Raw genomic sequence first — 15,346 nt, 5'->3', positions numbered from 1 at the left:
AATTGTCTTAATATAGATCTTTTGTCAAATTGATTTAGACTGGCAATAATACATTTAGTGCAAAATCAGGCATGGCATTTCAAATTTAGGGGTGTGTCAAGAGAGATTTTAGATTTATAGTGATCAAGGTTCAGATACTCATGATTGGAGTAATTTTTTTTTTAAAAAAAGCAAGCAGTGTATTCCAATAACATTTATTGTGGTTACTCAGTCGTTGATCATACTTCCCAATAATAGCAATGCTATCAGCACAGAACAAACAGCCATCATTTCCTCTCCCCTTCTCTCTCTCTCTGAGCAAAAGGGATCTGAGATTTTGACATTCAAGTGTTCCAGCAGCAACAATCCGCCCCCAATAACTCTTCCCCTCACGGGTGAGAAAGCAATTAATCACCTCCCACATTGCTGCTGTGGTCAACAGCCCCCATAACTGTGTTTTCATAAAAATATGCATGAGAAGCAGAGATATGCATGCATACATACATACATACATACATACATACATACATGATCAGAGTGTATGCACCCACCCAAGTAAGTCAGAGCAACTGGAGTTCTCAGCAGCTGGGCTCCAGCACTTTACCTCACCACAACTCAGTTTTTGTAGAAAGCCCGGCAGACTGAGTTCAGTGTTTTGAGGCTGCCCTCACTTTGCCTTGATACTAGGCAGTATCCCTACAGCAGGCCAAAAGCATCCTCTGGAATGCATGCCTGAGGCAACATGGGGATTCCCTCCACCCCAGCGACACAATCCCCCAGCAACAAAGCTCAGTCTCCAATTTAATATGACCTTTGGACCTGTAAACTGAGACTTACAGGACTGGATTGACATCACTGAAGGAAGAACAATTACGCGAGAATGCACTTAACTCATAGATGAATGAAATGGGCAGAGCAAAAAGCCTTTCCCCCAATGTGGGTCCTCTGTTGCAGCCACTGCTAACTTCCTACATTTGACATGAGAGACTTGCTTTCCTATTCATTATGTTTCCCAAGTGTTGTGTGTTAAGATTCCATTTGGCTTAGGATCCATATATATATATTAAAATCCAGGTTGCAGAATTCCTGACCTTTAAAGTTATACATATGCATTCTTACAAATGACTTATTGCTTACCTGAAATTCCTCTTTTACTGCTTGCAGATTGTATGTGAAGAACTTCTGATAATGTTGAAAGAGCAGAGCCAACAGAAGTGAGAGAGTGCTCGGTATTATTAAGAGGCCTTTTGACAGAGGTGCTTTATCTTTAAAACAAAACAAAAATAGATAATAAAATGTTCCAGTTACAATAATATTTCGGAAAACAGATTAAAGAAGAATGCTCCCCAATCCAAATTAAATGATATTAATTCCCATTACTTATAGAAACTGATTTATGATTCAAATGAAACAGAATCACCTTATTTTATCCAAGTTCAGTCCAAGACCATAATACTCATCTTCAATCTTTCCCCCACTTTGAGTCTGTAGGAATGTGACTCTCTTATTAAAACTTACATGAGGAAACCAACTAAACAGAAACATACACAGTAATGTATTTTGTAGAATCACAGAATCATAGAATTGTAGAGTTGGGTCCCAAGGGTCATTTAGTCCAACCCCCTCTAATGCAGGAATCTCAACCAAAGCATCCATGACAGATGGCCACCCAACCTCTGCTTAAAAACCCTCAATGAAGATCCACCACCTCCCAAGGAAGTCCGTTCAACTGTCTAACAGCTTTTACTTATTTCATGAGCATGGTATTCTTTATTCATATTATAGCATTTGTACAGGCTCTTTGGCCAAAAGGACTACCAAAAGGACTACACAATCAAATTACATACAATAGAGCATAGCAGATGGTTGTTGGTTTGAGCCCATCCAGGGCACCACTGCAGGGAGTTGAACTAGATGACCCAACTCTACAATTCTATGACTCTAATCAAAATGAGGAGTCCCTGTCTGCAGGCTTACAATCACATCAGGGAAGAGGGATAGGGAGAAGGGGAAAAGCAAACGCAGGCACAAATTCCTTAATTCTTTTGACCAGCTAGAACAGAGACGGTTCAGGAACAGGAGGTGCCTGATTGGGCTTGTCTTCAGCAGAGCTGATGGAATAAGCCTTGTTTCTCACGTGTTCCCCTGAGGCAGTCAGCTGTTGAATCAGATGATGGGTGAGGGAGAGGAGACCCAATGGAGCTCTAGCATGTTATGCTATGCGTGCTTATAATACTTTTTGAAGATTTTACCAATAGGCTTTTACTTACTGTACAGTGTATGTACTCTATATGTTGAAACATATTCCAAGATCTGCCGGCTGTGGGGCAGGCAATATGAAGTAGCAGACTGCCACCACAAAGTGTGTTAATGCACACTCATATACCTACATGTGCATTAGATCCAGGGTTGCCAATGTGGTACCCTTGGGCACAGCAGTGTCCTTCCTTGAGGACTTCTCCTGGTGCCCAAGAGCCTCTGAGCACCCTCGCTTCTTGCTCGTTGCCCCCTTTGTGATCAGATAGTGAGAGTGGTTACCTCCACACTCCCTGCCCCCCCCCCCAAAATATACAGCTGATAGAAGAAGCTGGAAGAGCAGAGCTTTTTCCTACTTCTTCTTTCATTTCTAGGTGCTTTCCAAGGCTCCGAACAACTAAAGAGAAAGTGACTAGTAGCACCTTAGAGACCAACTATATTTGTCATTGGTATCTGAAGAAGTGTGCATGCACACGAAAACTCATACCAATGACAAACTTAGTTGGTCTCTAAGGTGCTACTGGAAGGAATTTTTTCATTTTGTTTCAACTACGGCAGACCAACACGGCTACCTACCTGTAACAAGAAAGTGACTGAAAGGGTAGGAGGGAAAGGGGAATGGTATGGGAGATGGGAACAGAGAAATGGTGCACCTGGGGGAGAAAATGTTGGGCCGCAGGAGTCAGGGGAGGAAATGGGGTGCCAGAGAAGGTGTGCCTGTACACATGTGCACACGCACACACACAAAAATGTACAGTAAACTGGACCCTTTTAAAATTACACCATTTTCTCTCAACTTGCCCCCTCACCGCTATCACATCACAGACTACATCTGTCTTCACAGCTCTGGTGCATTCCAACAATACAATGGCACAAGAACATACACCAAAGACACAGGTCCTTATGTAGCCTCATTATTTTATTTTACAAGGTATTCCCTCAAAACCACCACCAAATCATAGATCATCTCCGTGTCCATAGATGCATTCTGTGATTTGTTAGCAGCTTGTTGTAATCCAATGTAAAAATTGTGAATATGACTTGGATCAATGTGCTTGTGGTGCTGGTGCACTAGATCTGTTATTTTGATTGAGAGGACTATGGATATAAGCTTTAATTTGATTGAGTTTATGTTTGTTTTTAATGGTGGTTTTATGTATGTTTGTTTTTAATTTTTGTGGATTGGGGTGGATGGGGTCCGGGGGGGGGGACAGTACCTCTGGTGGGGGACATGTTGTGCTCCTTCTGGGGTAGTTTGTCCAACTTTGGTCCCTACCCTACTCTCACCAGTGGCTCCTAGAAGTTGTCAGCATGTGACGGCAGCCACACTGTGGAAAACAGTTTCAACTGACTGGATAAATCAGGTGAAGGTTGCCGATGGGTCTCAAACCTCAGTGAGTTTGGGACTTCCCCTGCATCCGAAGACAGGCTCTGGCACATTGAGCAGACAAGACCAATATTGGGTCCAATGGTCCAGGAGGCGGCTTCTGCACATGCTGTAGAGAAAAGCAAGGGGCAGGTGGGGCTTGTCAACCTGAGACGGTAGCCCATCTAAGAGAAAGAAGACTCTGATCTCAAATCTTTGCTGCCTTGCAGGGTATCTTCGGGAGAAGAAAAGGCTAAAGAGTAAACCCTACACAAATCCAGAGTGGATTCCCTAAGATGGTTGGATAGCGCCTTGTAAGCTCCTTCTGGCAACTCCTGTAACCAAGCTGATGCCAAACGTATTTCTCTGCTTTCTTTTGGGCCATATCAGCAAGGCCAAGAGGAGACTCTTGTCATCTGGGGAGCACAGGCTCAGGCTTGCGCCCCAAGATCTCATTATACAGACTCAGATCCTGCTTCACTGTACAATATACAGATTCAAACCTTTCCCCCTTACTTGGTCACCTGTGTTTCTTTTAGACATCTAAAACTTTAGCATACAGGAAGTGAGTATTTGGCTATTTTTACTTTTACTGTATCACAAGGTAGAGTAGCCACAGCTGTAACCAACACCTAAATGTGACAGTTACCCACAGTGGAAAGTACAGCTGTCTGTTCAATCATCAGATGTCCTCTTTGCAAGCAAAATGTCATCAGGAAAATGTTTTAAAATAAGAATGCATGTCAGTTTTAAAGATATAATAAAGTTGTGTGACACTATGAAATTGTTCGGTAAATCAGTATAAAACCTTTACTTATCAGCAGCAAAAATACTGCTGCTAAAACAGTGCCTGTTCACATTACCTGAATTTTAAAAATATTCATATTGCCTAATAAGTTTATAAAATCCTGAACTCGTTTATAGCAGCACTGATTTGACAGTAGGAGCCCACAACTCAAGAAAGGCAAGCATTCAAGTCTTCTTAAAAAGGACCTTCCTTAACGGTCAGGGGTACCTTTACCTTTAAGAATACTACGGGTCAATGAGGATTTTTTTTTTGACAGCATAAATTGTCAGCTCATTTTCCCTTCACTACCAAAAATATTTTTGGGAGAGGGAGAAATTAGTCCTCAAAGCCCAAAAATTCACATTATAAAGCATCAAGCAGGAGGCATGGTTTGCTATGAAACTAACTGGCAACCTAATTTAGTGTCTCCTATACCCTCAGGGCATTTTTAAAGCCAAACGACTGTAAAATTTACTTTAATAATAAAGCATCAGGTAGACATCCCCCTCCCAAGGCCCTGGTTTTGGTCACTCAATATATTTTGGTTACAAGTCCCATCAGCCCCAGCCAGCATTACTAATGCTCAAGGATGATAGGTATTGTAGTCCAACATCATCTGGCTAATCTTGATTTAAAGGCATCTGTCTTTTTTCAATTCCTTAAGAAAAACTGGTTAAATCAAGAGATACTGCAAGAACTGTGACACATATGATACACTTTTTAAAAAAGTTCTAAGATTGGTCTTGTCTGCCATCTATCTGTTACTGGATATATTTATTTTGAAGTCTGAAGTTTTCTGCATGCTGAACAAAATGCAGCAATTAAAACAAAGGCTGTAATCTTGAAATCACCTGTATGCACTGCCCCATTCACCTACTGACTGCATTCCTATGCTAGGTGTGGAAGAGGGGGCTTGCCTCCTCCAATAGCCCTCTTTCTATGCTGGGTGCAGAAGAGAAACAGAGAACTCCACCTCTACTAGACTGAAAGAGTTCAGAACTCCATGCTTCACTCAAATGAAAAGGATTAAAGGGGGGGAATCCTAATTTGAACAAATAGCAAGCATTTTAAATCTACTTTCTAATCAGAATCTTCTTTTTACAACAACAAACAATATTGACGAAGTGTGCATGCACACGAAAGCTCATACCAAAATAAAAACTTAGTTGGTCTTTAAGGTGCTACTGAAGGAATTTTTTTATTTTGCTTCGACTCAGACCAACACGGCTACCTACCTGTAACTAAAACAATATTGAGTATATGGCACTCTTTCCAAATTATCTAAAGAAGGGGTGGGGAACCTGTTGCCCTTCACATAATATTGCATGACAACTCAACATAATATTGCACGACTATTGGCCACGCTGGCTGGTGTTATGGGAGCTAGAGTCCAACAATATCATGAAACCCATAGCACCCCACCCAATTTAAACTCAAGAGTTCGGAGACTGGATAATAACTGCTCTGCAACAATACTTGGTCTTGCTCTAACTACTTGCTGCAGTCTTAACCACAGGTGCTATTTAATGTGCATTATCTGTGTATCCTACTGGTAAAGGGGTAGAATTCGAACTCATGCAACAGGAGGCAGAGGAGAATGTTAAGGGAAAGTTTGTGTTAAGGTTTGATGCTCTTCCCACATTTTTACAAGTCATCCGGTCACCAGGTAAAACATCCCTATACTATATTAAGTTGGCCAACGCAGCTCATTCTTACACAGTCCAGACTCCAGCTGTGTCATAACCACAATGGAAGAACAAAAGTGTGTAACTCAACTAGCTGAGTGCAGCTAGAAACAGCCGTTCTGGATAAGACCAAAGCTCCTTTTAATACAGCATGCTGTTTTTGACAGCAGCTGGCCAGATGCCTATGAAAAGTCCACAGACAGGACATGAGGGCAACAGCCATTTCCCACTGTTGTTCCTCAGCAGATGATATCCATGGGCACATTGCTTCTGATCCTGGAAGTAGTATACACTTATCATGACCAGCAGCTATTGACAGCATTATCCAATCCCACTTTAAAGGCATCTAAATTGTTGGCCATCACCATATCTTGTTGAAGTGAATTCCAGTTTCACTCTGCGCTGTTGTTTACATGCAGTCAGATATATAAAACACACACATTTACAACATATTATTAACATGAACACATGGTGGGAAACAATTTCCCCGTTTTGCAGCTGATAAACGCTAAGGCCATTGTGAGTCAAGGGTGAGGAGGGAGTGCACTGTAATGGTTATATTATTGCAACACAATCCTAACCCTGTCAAGTCAGAAGTTAAGTGCTAGAGGTTTCAGGATTTTATGGCCTTTTAAACTGTGGGGAGTTATTGCTTCCGTTTGTTACTATGTTGTGTATTTTTGTGTTTTGTTTTGTGTTTTTTGATATTGTAAACCTCCCTACGATTCTCGAATGAAGGCCAGTATAGCCATTTAAAAAACAAAATGAAAAATAGTAATATGCTCTTTCCAGAGGGGTAAGCCCGTTGCAGCAAAAACCAAACAGTTGCGTCTTTCAAAGACAAGATCTTTCTTTAAGAACTTTGAGAAGACATGTGAAGGCAGCCCTGTATCAGGAAGCTTTTAATGTTTGACGGTGTAATATGTGTTGGAAGCCACCAAGAGTGGCTGGGGCAATCCAGCCAAATGGGCAGGGTATAAATAATAAAAGTATATCATCATCATCATCATCATCATCATCACTTTTTTCCAGTGGATACTCAAGGGTATGAAGTACCAGCACTTCTTTTTGTTGTTGTTTGGTTAAAAATTGTGACACTTACTGTAACAACTTCATGGTGAGTACCTGCACCTACGGTATTTTTCTAGAAAAAAAAGTTCTTCTTCCTGGGACTCTAGATAATCCACTAAGGGCGGACTCGCGATCCATTATTATTATTATTATTATTATTATTATTATTATTATTATTATTATTATTATTATTATTATTATTATTATTATTTCTGCGAACTTCCTGGGACTCTAGATAATCGACTAAGGGCGGACTCGCGATCCGGCTAACGCGCGTTCCGAGCTGGCGCCGTGCACACGCGCAAAAACTGCGACACGGGGGGGGGGAGGGAACGATCCTTCCTTGTTAACGAAACGACGGGCCGGGCCTGCGCGGCTCTTCGAAGCGTCCCCCCGCCGAGTGGCGGTCATAGGGTTTCGGGGTTGGGGAGGGCCGAGGAGAGCGGAAGAGGGAGGAGACTCCGCGCGGGCTCCCGGAGAGAGGAGCCAGGGAAGGGGAAAGGGAGAGCCGGGTTCCGGAGGGCGGCCGCCTGCAGCTCCCTTCTCGCACTCTGCCTTGTCCCTTCCCTCCGTCCCCCGTACTTACACAGCCCGCTGGAGCCGGTGCTGGTGAACATGGTCCCGGGCCGCAGGCCTCGCCGCCGCTGCCGGTCGCTCGCTCGCTCCCCGCCGCCGCCGCGAAGTCTTAGCTGGCCCGCTGCTCCCTCAGGAGGCCGAGGAGCCTCCAGCGGCGCCCGGGCCCGGAGCCTGAGGAGAGCTAAGGCGGCCGGGATGGGTCAGAGGCGGCCGGGAAAGGCGCCCCCCCCCAATGGCAGCGCCCCCTGCCGGAGCCGCGGCGGCATCCCGGCAGCAGCAGAAAGCAGCCCCGGGCCGAGGGGGAGCGGGCTCGCCTGAGGCGCGTAGGGCAGGCGGCCTCTCAGCTACAAAATGCCCCCTCCCACCACACACACTGTGTGTGGGGGTTTTTTTTGGGGGGGGGAGGCTTTTGTACGGTACCCCGGCCCTACTTAGGTAAATGTCCCACAGTTTCGCGGGGGCGGCGGGCGACGCTGTGGTGTAGGTTTGCTCAGGCGTGGGGTGGGGTTATAATCCCAACCCAAAATTGGGACGTCTGCATGCTCATTTTGGACTCTGAAGACGCGTTAGATGTCGAAGGATATTGCCACGCTTCACATCAGAAGAATATTTTGGGGGGGGGGCTGGATGCTCCTTTTGCAGTCCTGTTCCAGGGGCACCACCGCCCAAGAGAATTGCACGAGCACCTGCCAGGAAAAAAAAATCTTGCATTTGATATAAAAGGCCTTTTAAACTAGTGGTCCAGTCATGTTTACTTTGGCTATTAAGGCTGCGATTGTAGGAATGGGGTGGTCTTCAACCAACTTTTCCATTAGGAGTCATGGACCTTAACTTCAGTCACGGGACTTAAATTTCAATGGGTCTCCCATTGAGTAAAGGTTAGCTGAATACTGTGTCATCCTTGCTTCTGACAGAATCTTCAATAGTTTGGGCTGCGAGTTCCACTGAGTTAAAGGTATAATATAGGATATAATATAGGACAAATGGGGCCTGCAACAAAGTGTTGCAGTGCAGAGTGCTGCTGTGCAAGGTGCCAGACAGCCATGCCTTTTTTCACAATACTCCACTCCATTTCCATCCCCCTCCTTCAGCCAGCATGCCATGGCAACTGAATATACTCATTCCTCTTTGGTCTGTTTTGGGGGATGTGTCCCTATCACCTGCACCCGCCTGCAACAGTTTTTGTGCTGCAAATCTTTTGGTTCCCCCAAGCTTGCTGATAAAAGGATCCACACTCAAAGAATGAGTTCAGTATTGAGCATATAGGATTCCAGCCACAGACTGCATAGCTGCCAAGTTTTCGCTTTTCTCGCGAGGAAGCCTATTCAGCATAAGGGAAAATCCCTGTAAAAAAGGGATAACTTGGCAGCTATGGCACAGAGCTTTTATAGAGCTTTCACTTGCCGCATATGCTTATAGCTGAAGTATGGATTCTAATTTGCATTTATGAACAATGGATCACTGAAAATGGCAGCCTGGATGAATTATACTGTGAAGGTGTAGCTAAGAGTTGCATCTCAGGACTGAGGCCAAATACCATGTAATGATTAAAATGGGGTTAATGATACTGACCACTTTGCAGGGTGGTTGTAAGGATTACCTACTTCAGAAATGTGCTGTATAAATACAGAGTATGCATTATAGTAGCAATTTACTGTTTGGACTGAGTAAAATAACAAAAGCAGTGATCCTATGCACATTTAATTGGAAGTAAGCACATTAAGCTCTTAAATATTTTCTTCTAGGTACGCATTAAGAGGATATGGCTGCATACATAAATTTGTCAAAGCAGTAACCTTTGGACTTGGGTGGAGGTAGGTACCATATTTTCAGAAGATCTAAAAAAAAGTAATGGTGCTTAGTAACCTCCAAACATATTTCCCACAAAATTCCAGCGTATTTCTACTCCCACACAATAAGGCTATGGGTTGGGGTACAATAGCTAGTTTATCATAAACAACAGTAAGGATATACAAGAGTTTCGAGGGGTGCTTTAACAGTGGGAGAGCATATTCTGAGCTAATAATCTTCCTGAATGTTCTAAACCTAACTCTTCATACCTCCCCTGCAGCTCCCATAATCCACAGCCTCCTACTGCTTTCTCTTAAAGCCTTAAAACATGGAGCTGCTGAATAAATGAGTCCCTGTCATTAGCCATAATAGCAGCAAAGTGCTGAATGTTTTCTGAACTTCCTGGAGCTAGTGTGAGGAAGCCTTTTTATTTTATTTGCATCATGATGAATGGGAATTCATGCTTGGGGGCTTCCCATAGGCATCTGGTTAGCCACTGATAAGAGGATGCTGAGCTAGATGAGACTTTGGTGTTACCCAGCAGGGTTTTTCTTATGTCCTTAGGATCTAGTTAAATAATGGAATTCCTTCCACATGGACAGCAGGACAAAGTACAGAAAGATGCTTTTCAATCTAAATGCTTCCAGATTTGCTACTCTTGAAATTTGTGTCTCATACTTTGTAGGAGGTATACAAAGAATTGCAGTCTTAACCCAGAAGTGCTTCTGAATAAGTGAGCTGGGCATACGTCAAATAAAATATAATATTAAAATATTGTAGCTGGATGTTCAGGTTAAAGAGAGTCCAATAGCTGTGTAGAAAAATGTCAGCAGGTGTAGCTTGTCAGGCAAGCCACACCTCAAATCCCTCTTCTGCTCAACTATTAACATACCCTCCAACATTTCTCTGATGAAAATAGGGACGTCCCATTCCATAACAATAATTTTACTATTTATACCCCACACAACTTACTGGGTTGCCCCAGCCACTCTGGACAGCTTCCAACATATATAAAAACACAATAAAACATTGAACATTAAAAAACCTGCCCCATGCAGGATTCCATTCAGATGGCTTGGGGGTCTGATAACATCATACCCTCCCAACATTTTTCGAATGAAAATAGGGACATCCTAAAAAAAGTGGGACATTCAAAGATCAAATCAGAAACCATGACAGCTTCTCTAAATCATGGACATCCCTGGAAAATAAGTACACCTGGAGGGTCTGATTTAAATGTGCTGAGCCTTTACTTTTATCTTGCCACCCTGCTTTACGGCATACTCCAGTTACAGGCAGCTACATTATTCCATACATACGACAGTGATCCAGTTTATGAAAACAACTTTTACTGATCAACAAGAGAGAAGCCAGGCAACTGTCTGTTAAAATCACATGCCCTGCCTCCAAAATATCTCCTCACCAACCCATGATCCCCTGGATCCAGAACACACGTATCACAAATATCTCCCTCTAGAGGCTGCTCCTGGAGGTGCATGAGGCATACACCAAGTTTTTGTTTATTGTTGGGATACCAAAAGGAAGCAGCCCTAAGCTTTAATGCAATTATTGTTAACAGTTGACGTCTGCTGCTGAGTATAGCATCAAAACAATTCCCCAGTCCTGTGATACAATCAACTGGCAGTTTCATGACACGGCTGCAGATGTTCGTGAATAGCTGTTCAGAGGCATTCTGGAAACAAAAGCTGGTACTTCTCAGTACAATGGACCAAGCGGATGAGGCTTCACAGTGGCCTCTTGCCCTGCTTTTGACACTTGTATAATTGCAGCAGTCAAGATCCTGTTCTGCTCATGGTAATTGTGTTACACAGAGAGTGAAGAAGCAAATTTCACTCCTTAAAGATTTTTGTTACTTATGGGCAGGACATAACATAATAAAATTATTATCTTAAGAACATAAATACAAAACAAAACAAGAGTTAACCAACAATAACGTTTCTGGGACTGGTTTTTAGGAAGTGGCGTGAAATGGCTGCCTCAGGAGGTGTGTAAATCCTCAGCTGGAGTAGGCTCAGGTGAAGGTCAGATTGAGCCCAGAAGGTATAACGGGAAAGCCATCCTGGCCGGGCCTATGTCCATAGCTGGAGCAGAATGCTGCGGCCAGGCTCCTGAGCAGAACACCTGGAAATACACATATTGCACCTGTGCTGAGGGAACTGCACTGGCTTCCGACCAGCTATTGGGCTATGTGCAAGGTCTTGTTGTGTTAACGCATAAAGCCATGAGCAACTTGGGACCATGTTACCTGGAGGAGTACCTTCCCCTCTGTAGACCTGTAAGTTTACTTAGATCATCTGCGGAATAGTTTCCTCATGATTCTGCACTCTCCAGAATGTCATTGGGCGATGTCCCTGAAAACAGGCCTTTCCAGCTATTGCGCTTGTACTGTGGAATGCTCTCTCCTCTGCCATACATGAAGCAGCAACCATCAATTGCTTCAGGTGTATGTAAAGACGTATCTTTTTGCCATCTAAAGGGTAAGACCATTAAGTCTACATTGAGCCTGGCCACCATGTTTTGTGACTCCCTTTGAAACTATTCTGCATGTTCAAGCCCCACACAAGGGGGAAGTGCTAAAAAAGCAAATGGCATCAAATGAAGAGATTCAAAATGCCTGCACTGTTTTTGTATTGGATATTTACCTGCATACAAATTTACTATACTGCTTGTCAAACTCCGTTGAGAGGTGGCTTATTATAACTGGTATATGATTCATGGTGGCTTATTATAACTGGTATATGATTCTGCTTATTTAGCAGAATTTTTTTCAATGAAGGGGGAAATGATATTTAGCGATTATGAAAGTTGTTGTGCTTGTGCTGAATATAAAGCAGTTAAATGAAATGATGCATGAGGCAAAGAATGGGAAAAGAGACAAAGGGCGTAATCATGAGAAATTTAGGATGGTGGAATGTAAGGAGTTGGCAAGGTGTGAGGGGGAGTGTAGGAGGAGATGAGGGAAGCGATAATGCCAAGTCTGAAGTTACGCAAATTGCTGTGTCTTAAATGAGACAGAGAAAACATAAGAAAGCTAGGCTGATTTACAAGAAATGTGTGGGTAAAAAATCACTGTGATAAGCTAGTGCCAATTATACTATGCACACAGAATGAATATTTATATCTTACTGGAGATAGAGATTATTTCCTCATATTTAAGCTAAACACTGATGCAATTTATAACATGGAAGGAATTCCTTTGATTCCAGTAGGGTGACTGGTCTTCATATCACTGAGAATGAAATCAGAAGGCAATGTACAAAGTTGGGGAAACCTGCTATTCAAGATAGGCATGACGTTTAGAATAAAGTACTCAAAGTGGTAGACTTTCTGTTTGCTGAGTGTGGCAGCCCTGCCCTTGAAAGAGAGCCAAGGCTGAGATGGAGAAAGAGGAGTTTGTGGTCACTGTACAATCATCTGAAAAATACAGTTGGGTTATTGATACCAAGCCTTAGGCTGATGGCCATGAGCCCTGTGGATTCTGAGACGGACACAGACACTCCCCAGATGTGATTCACCCAAAGAGCCAAGCACCTTCTGCTCCACAACACCTGTCCAGAAACACAAGGACCATACTAGGCAATAAGTCAGCGAGACTACAAAGTACTCTTCTCCAAGGCAGAGAGTTGTCCCTTTATGAATGGTGCCAAGACTCCAGCTGCCTTGCTTTCGTGAAGTGTTCCCATCTTGCCATATGGATTCCTGCTGCAAACAGAACCAGATAGCTTGCTCCACCCAATTTTTGCAGGATGGTGGATCTGCAGAAGTAGCTCACCAGCTAGCAGCCAATACAGTGGTGCCTCGCAAGATGAATTTAATTCGTTCCGCGAGTCAATTCGTTTTGCAAAAAATTCGTCTTGCGAATCGCGGTTTCCCATCGGAATGCATTGAAATTTAATTTTTTGCCCATAGGAACACATTAATTAAATTTCAGTGCATTCCTATGGGAAACTGCGACTCACAAGATGAATTTTTCGCAAAACGAATTCGTCTTGCGAGTCACCATCAGATCGCAATACACATTTGTCTTGCGAAAAATTCATCTTGCAGGGCATTCATCTTGCGAGGTACCACTGTAATGTCAAACTGCAAGTGTGCCTGGAAGTCATAACCACACAGGTGGGGCCACACCTATTGGACAATTTCTGCATATATATATATATATATATATATATATATATATATATATATTCTGTTTAATTTAACCAGCACTTATCTGATTCAGTCTTATACATCTTAGCAAGCCTACTTGGATAGCTGAATAATTGCTTGTTCCGCTTAGGCAGGGTCCCCAAACTAAGGCCCGGGGGCCGGATGCGGCCCAATCACCTCCTAAATCCGGCCCTTGGACGGTCCAGGAATCAGCATGTTTTTACATGAGTAGAATGTGTCCTTTTATTTAAAATGCATCTCTGGGTTATTTGTGGGGCATAGGAATTCGTTCATTATTATTTTTTTCAAAATATAGTCCGGCCCCCCACAAGGTCTGAGGGACAGTGGACCGGCCCCCTGCTGAAAAAGTTTGCTGACCCCTGGGTCTCTTGCATCAGGATCTGTAGCAGGCTTAGGAAATTTCAGTTGCTGATAAAGCAGTTAGAGAGGAACAGTAACAGTAAATGGATCTGTAATTTTTTGTTTCTGCTTTCACATTTTATTACATAGTCTAGGTGTATATGCACCTACAGATCTAATCTAATCTAATCAATGCTTCTTAATGAACAGCTCAAGGCTAGGTTGACATATCAAATCCCAAGTGTTTTCCCACAGATTGTGTTCAACCTATTGACAGAAAAGGAAAGAGAAAATAAAATAATCAGAATGGCAAACCAAATTTAGTTACAATAAAAAATGACATTAAACTCACTCACTCCAAAACATCAAAACTGCTTAATGATAACATGTTTCAGGGTGCTCAGTTCATTTAAAATGGCATCACTTCTTAATTAGAGCTGTACTAATTTAAATAAGCTCAGAAATCTGGGCCTGCTTCTAAGTCCAAACCTATAAATACTTACCCCTTTATATAAATGGATCCTTTTTTATAATAGGTGTGAGTTCGTTGCAGTTGTGTTGAACTATATTTATTATTCTTGGCTCAGAGAATGAATAATATGTACAAGTTTATCCATGTTAATAATTATGGCCATATTTCAAATTATTTCTCCATTGTACTTGTCCACTGGAGCAAGCACACTTCTATTAATATCACTCGATTCTTCTGCTGTTTTAGTTTAGTGGAATGAATGAGAGCCTTTCTGGGAGTAACCTTTCAGGAATGCATGGATGGAAAGCTCCCCTGTGGACTTGGTGGTAAAACATAGCTAGTACAGTATATTATTAAAGTGACAGGACAAAACAGGCTGCACAAAAAGAATTTTTGAAGGACTACAAAACCCTTTGGCTGCATTCCTAGGTCAACTTAATTGAATTCATTGGATCCTACTTCTGAGTAAATGTGATCACATGAGTTTATGGGTTACAGAAGGTGTGGGGAACCTCTGACCCTCCAGATGTTGCTGAACTACAATTCCCATCATCCCCTGAGGGGATGGTGGTAGTTCAGTGGTAGAGCATCTGCTTTGCATGCAGAAGGTCCTAAATTCGATCTCTGACATATCCAGATAGAGCTAGGAATGTTTCCTGGAAAGCCACTGCCAGCCACTGTAGACAATACTGAGCTTGATGGACCAATGGTCTGACTAAGTATAAGATTGCATCCTATATTCCCATATGTTAAGAAGCATAGTACACAGAAAAGGTCACAAACTTTCTGAAAACTGCCATCTCCATGTTATTTGTAAGAGAAACATGGTTTTA

At 42.7% G+C, this 15,346-nt stretch overlaps 1 protein-coding gene across 1 annotated transcript in view; it reads right to left on the bottom strand.

The window, feature by feature from the left end:
* Positions 1-7,921, bottom strand: part of UBAC2 (UBA domain containing 2) — an 83,787-nt gene extending 75,866 nt beyond the window's left edge. The window contains exons 1-2 of the mRNA XM_035114308.2: positions 7,731-7,921; positions 1,117-1,244 (exon numbers count right to left, since the gene is read on the bottom strand). Of these exons, the coding sequence (XP_034970199.1) occupies positions 1,117-1,244; positions 7,731-7,761 (159 nt within the window). The 5' untranslated portion in view covers positions 7,762-7,921. The remainder of the gene's footprint in view (positions 1-1,116; positions 1,245-7,730) is intronic.
* Positions 7,922-15,346: the final 7,425 nt, after the last annotated feature.

Source organism: Zootoca vivipara, chromosome 4, assembly GCF_963506605.1.
Source record: "Zootoca vivipara chromosome 4, rZooViv1.1, whole genome shotgun sequence".
Lineage (NCBI taxonomy): Eukaryota > Metazoa > Chordata > Lepidosauria > Squamata > Lacertidae > Zootoca > Zootoca vivipara.
Note: the sequence above shows the minus strand (reverse complement) of the source record. Positions and strands in the feature narration are given on the sequence as shown.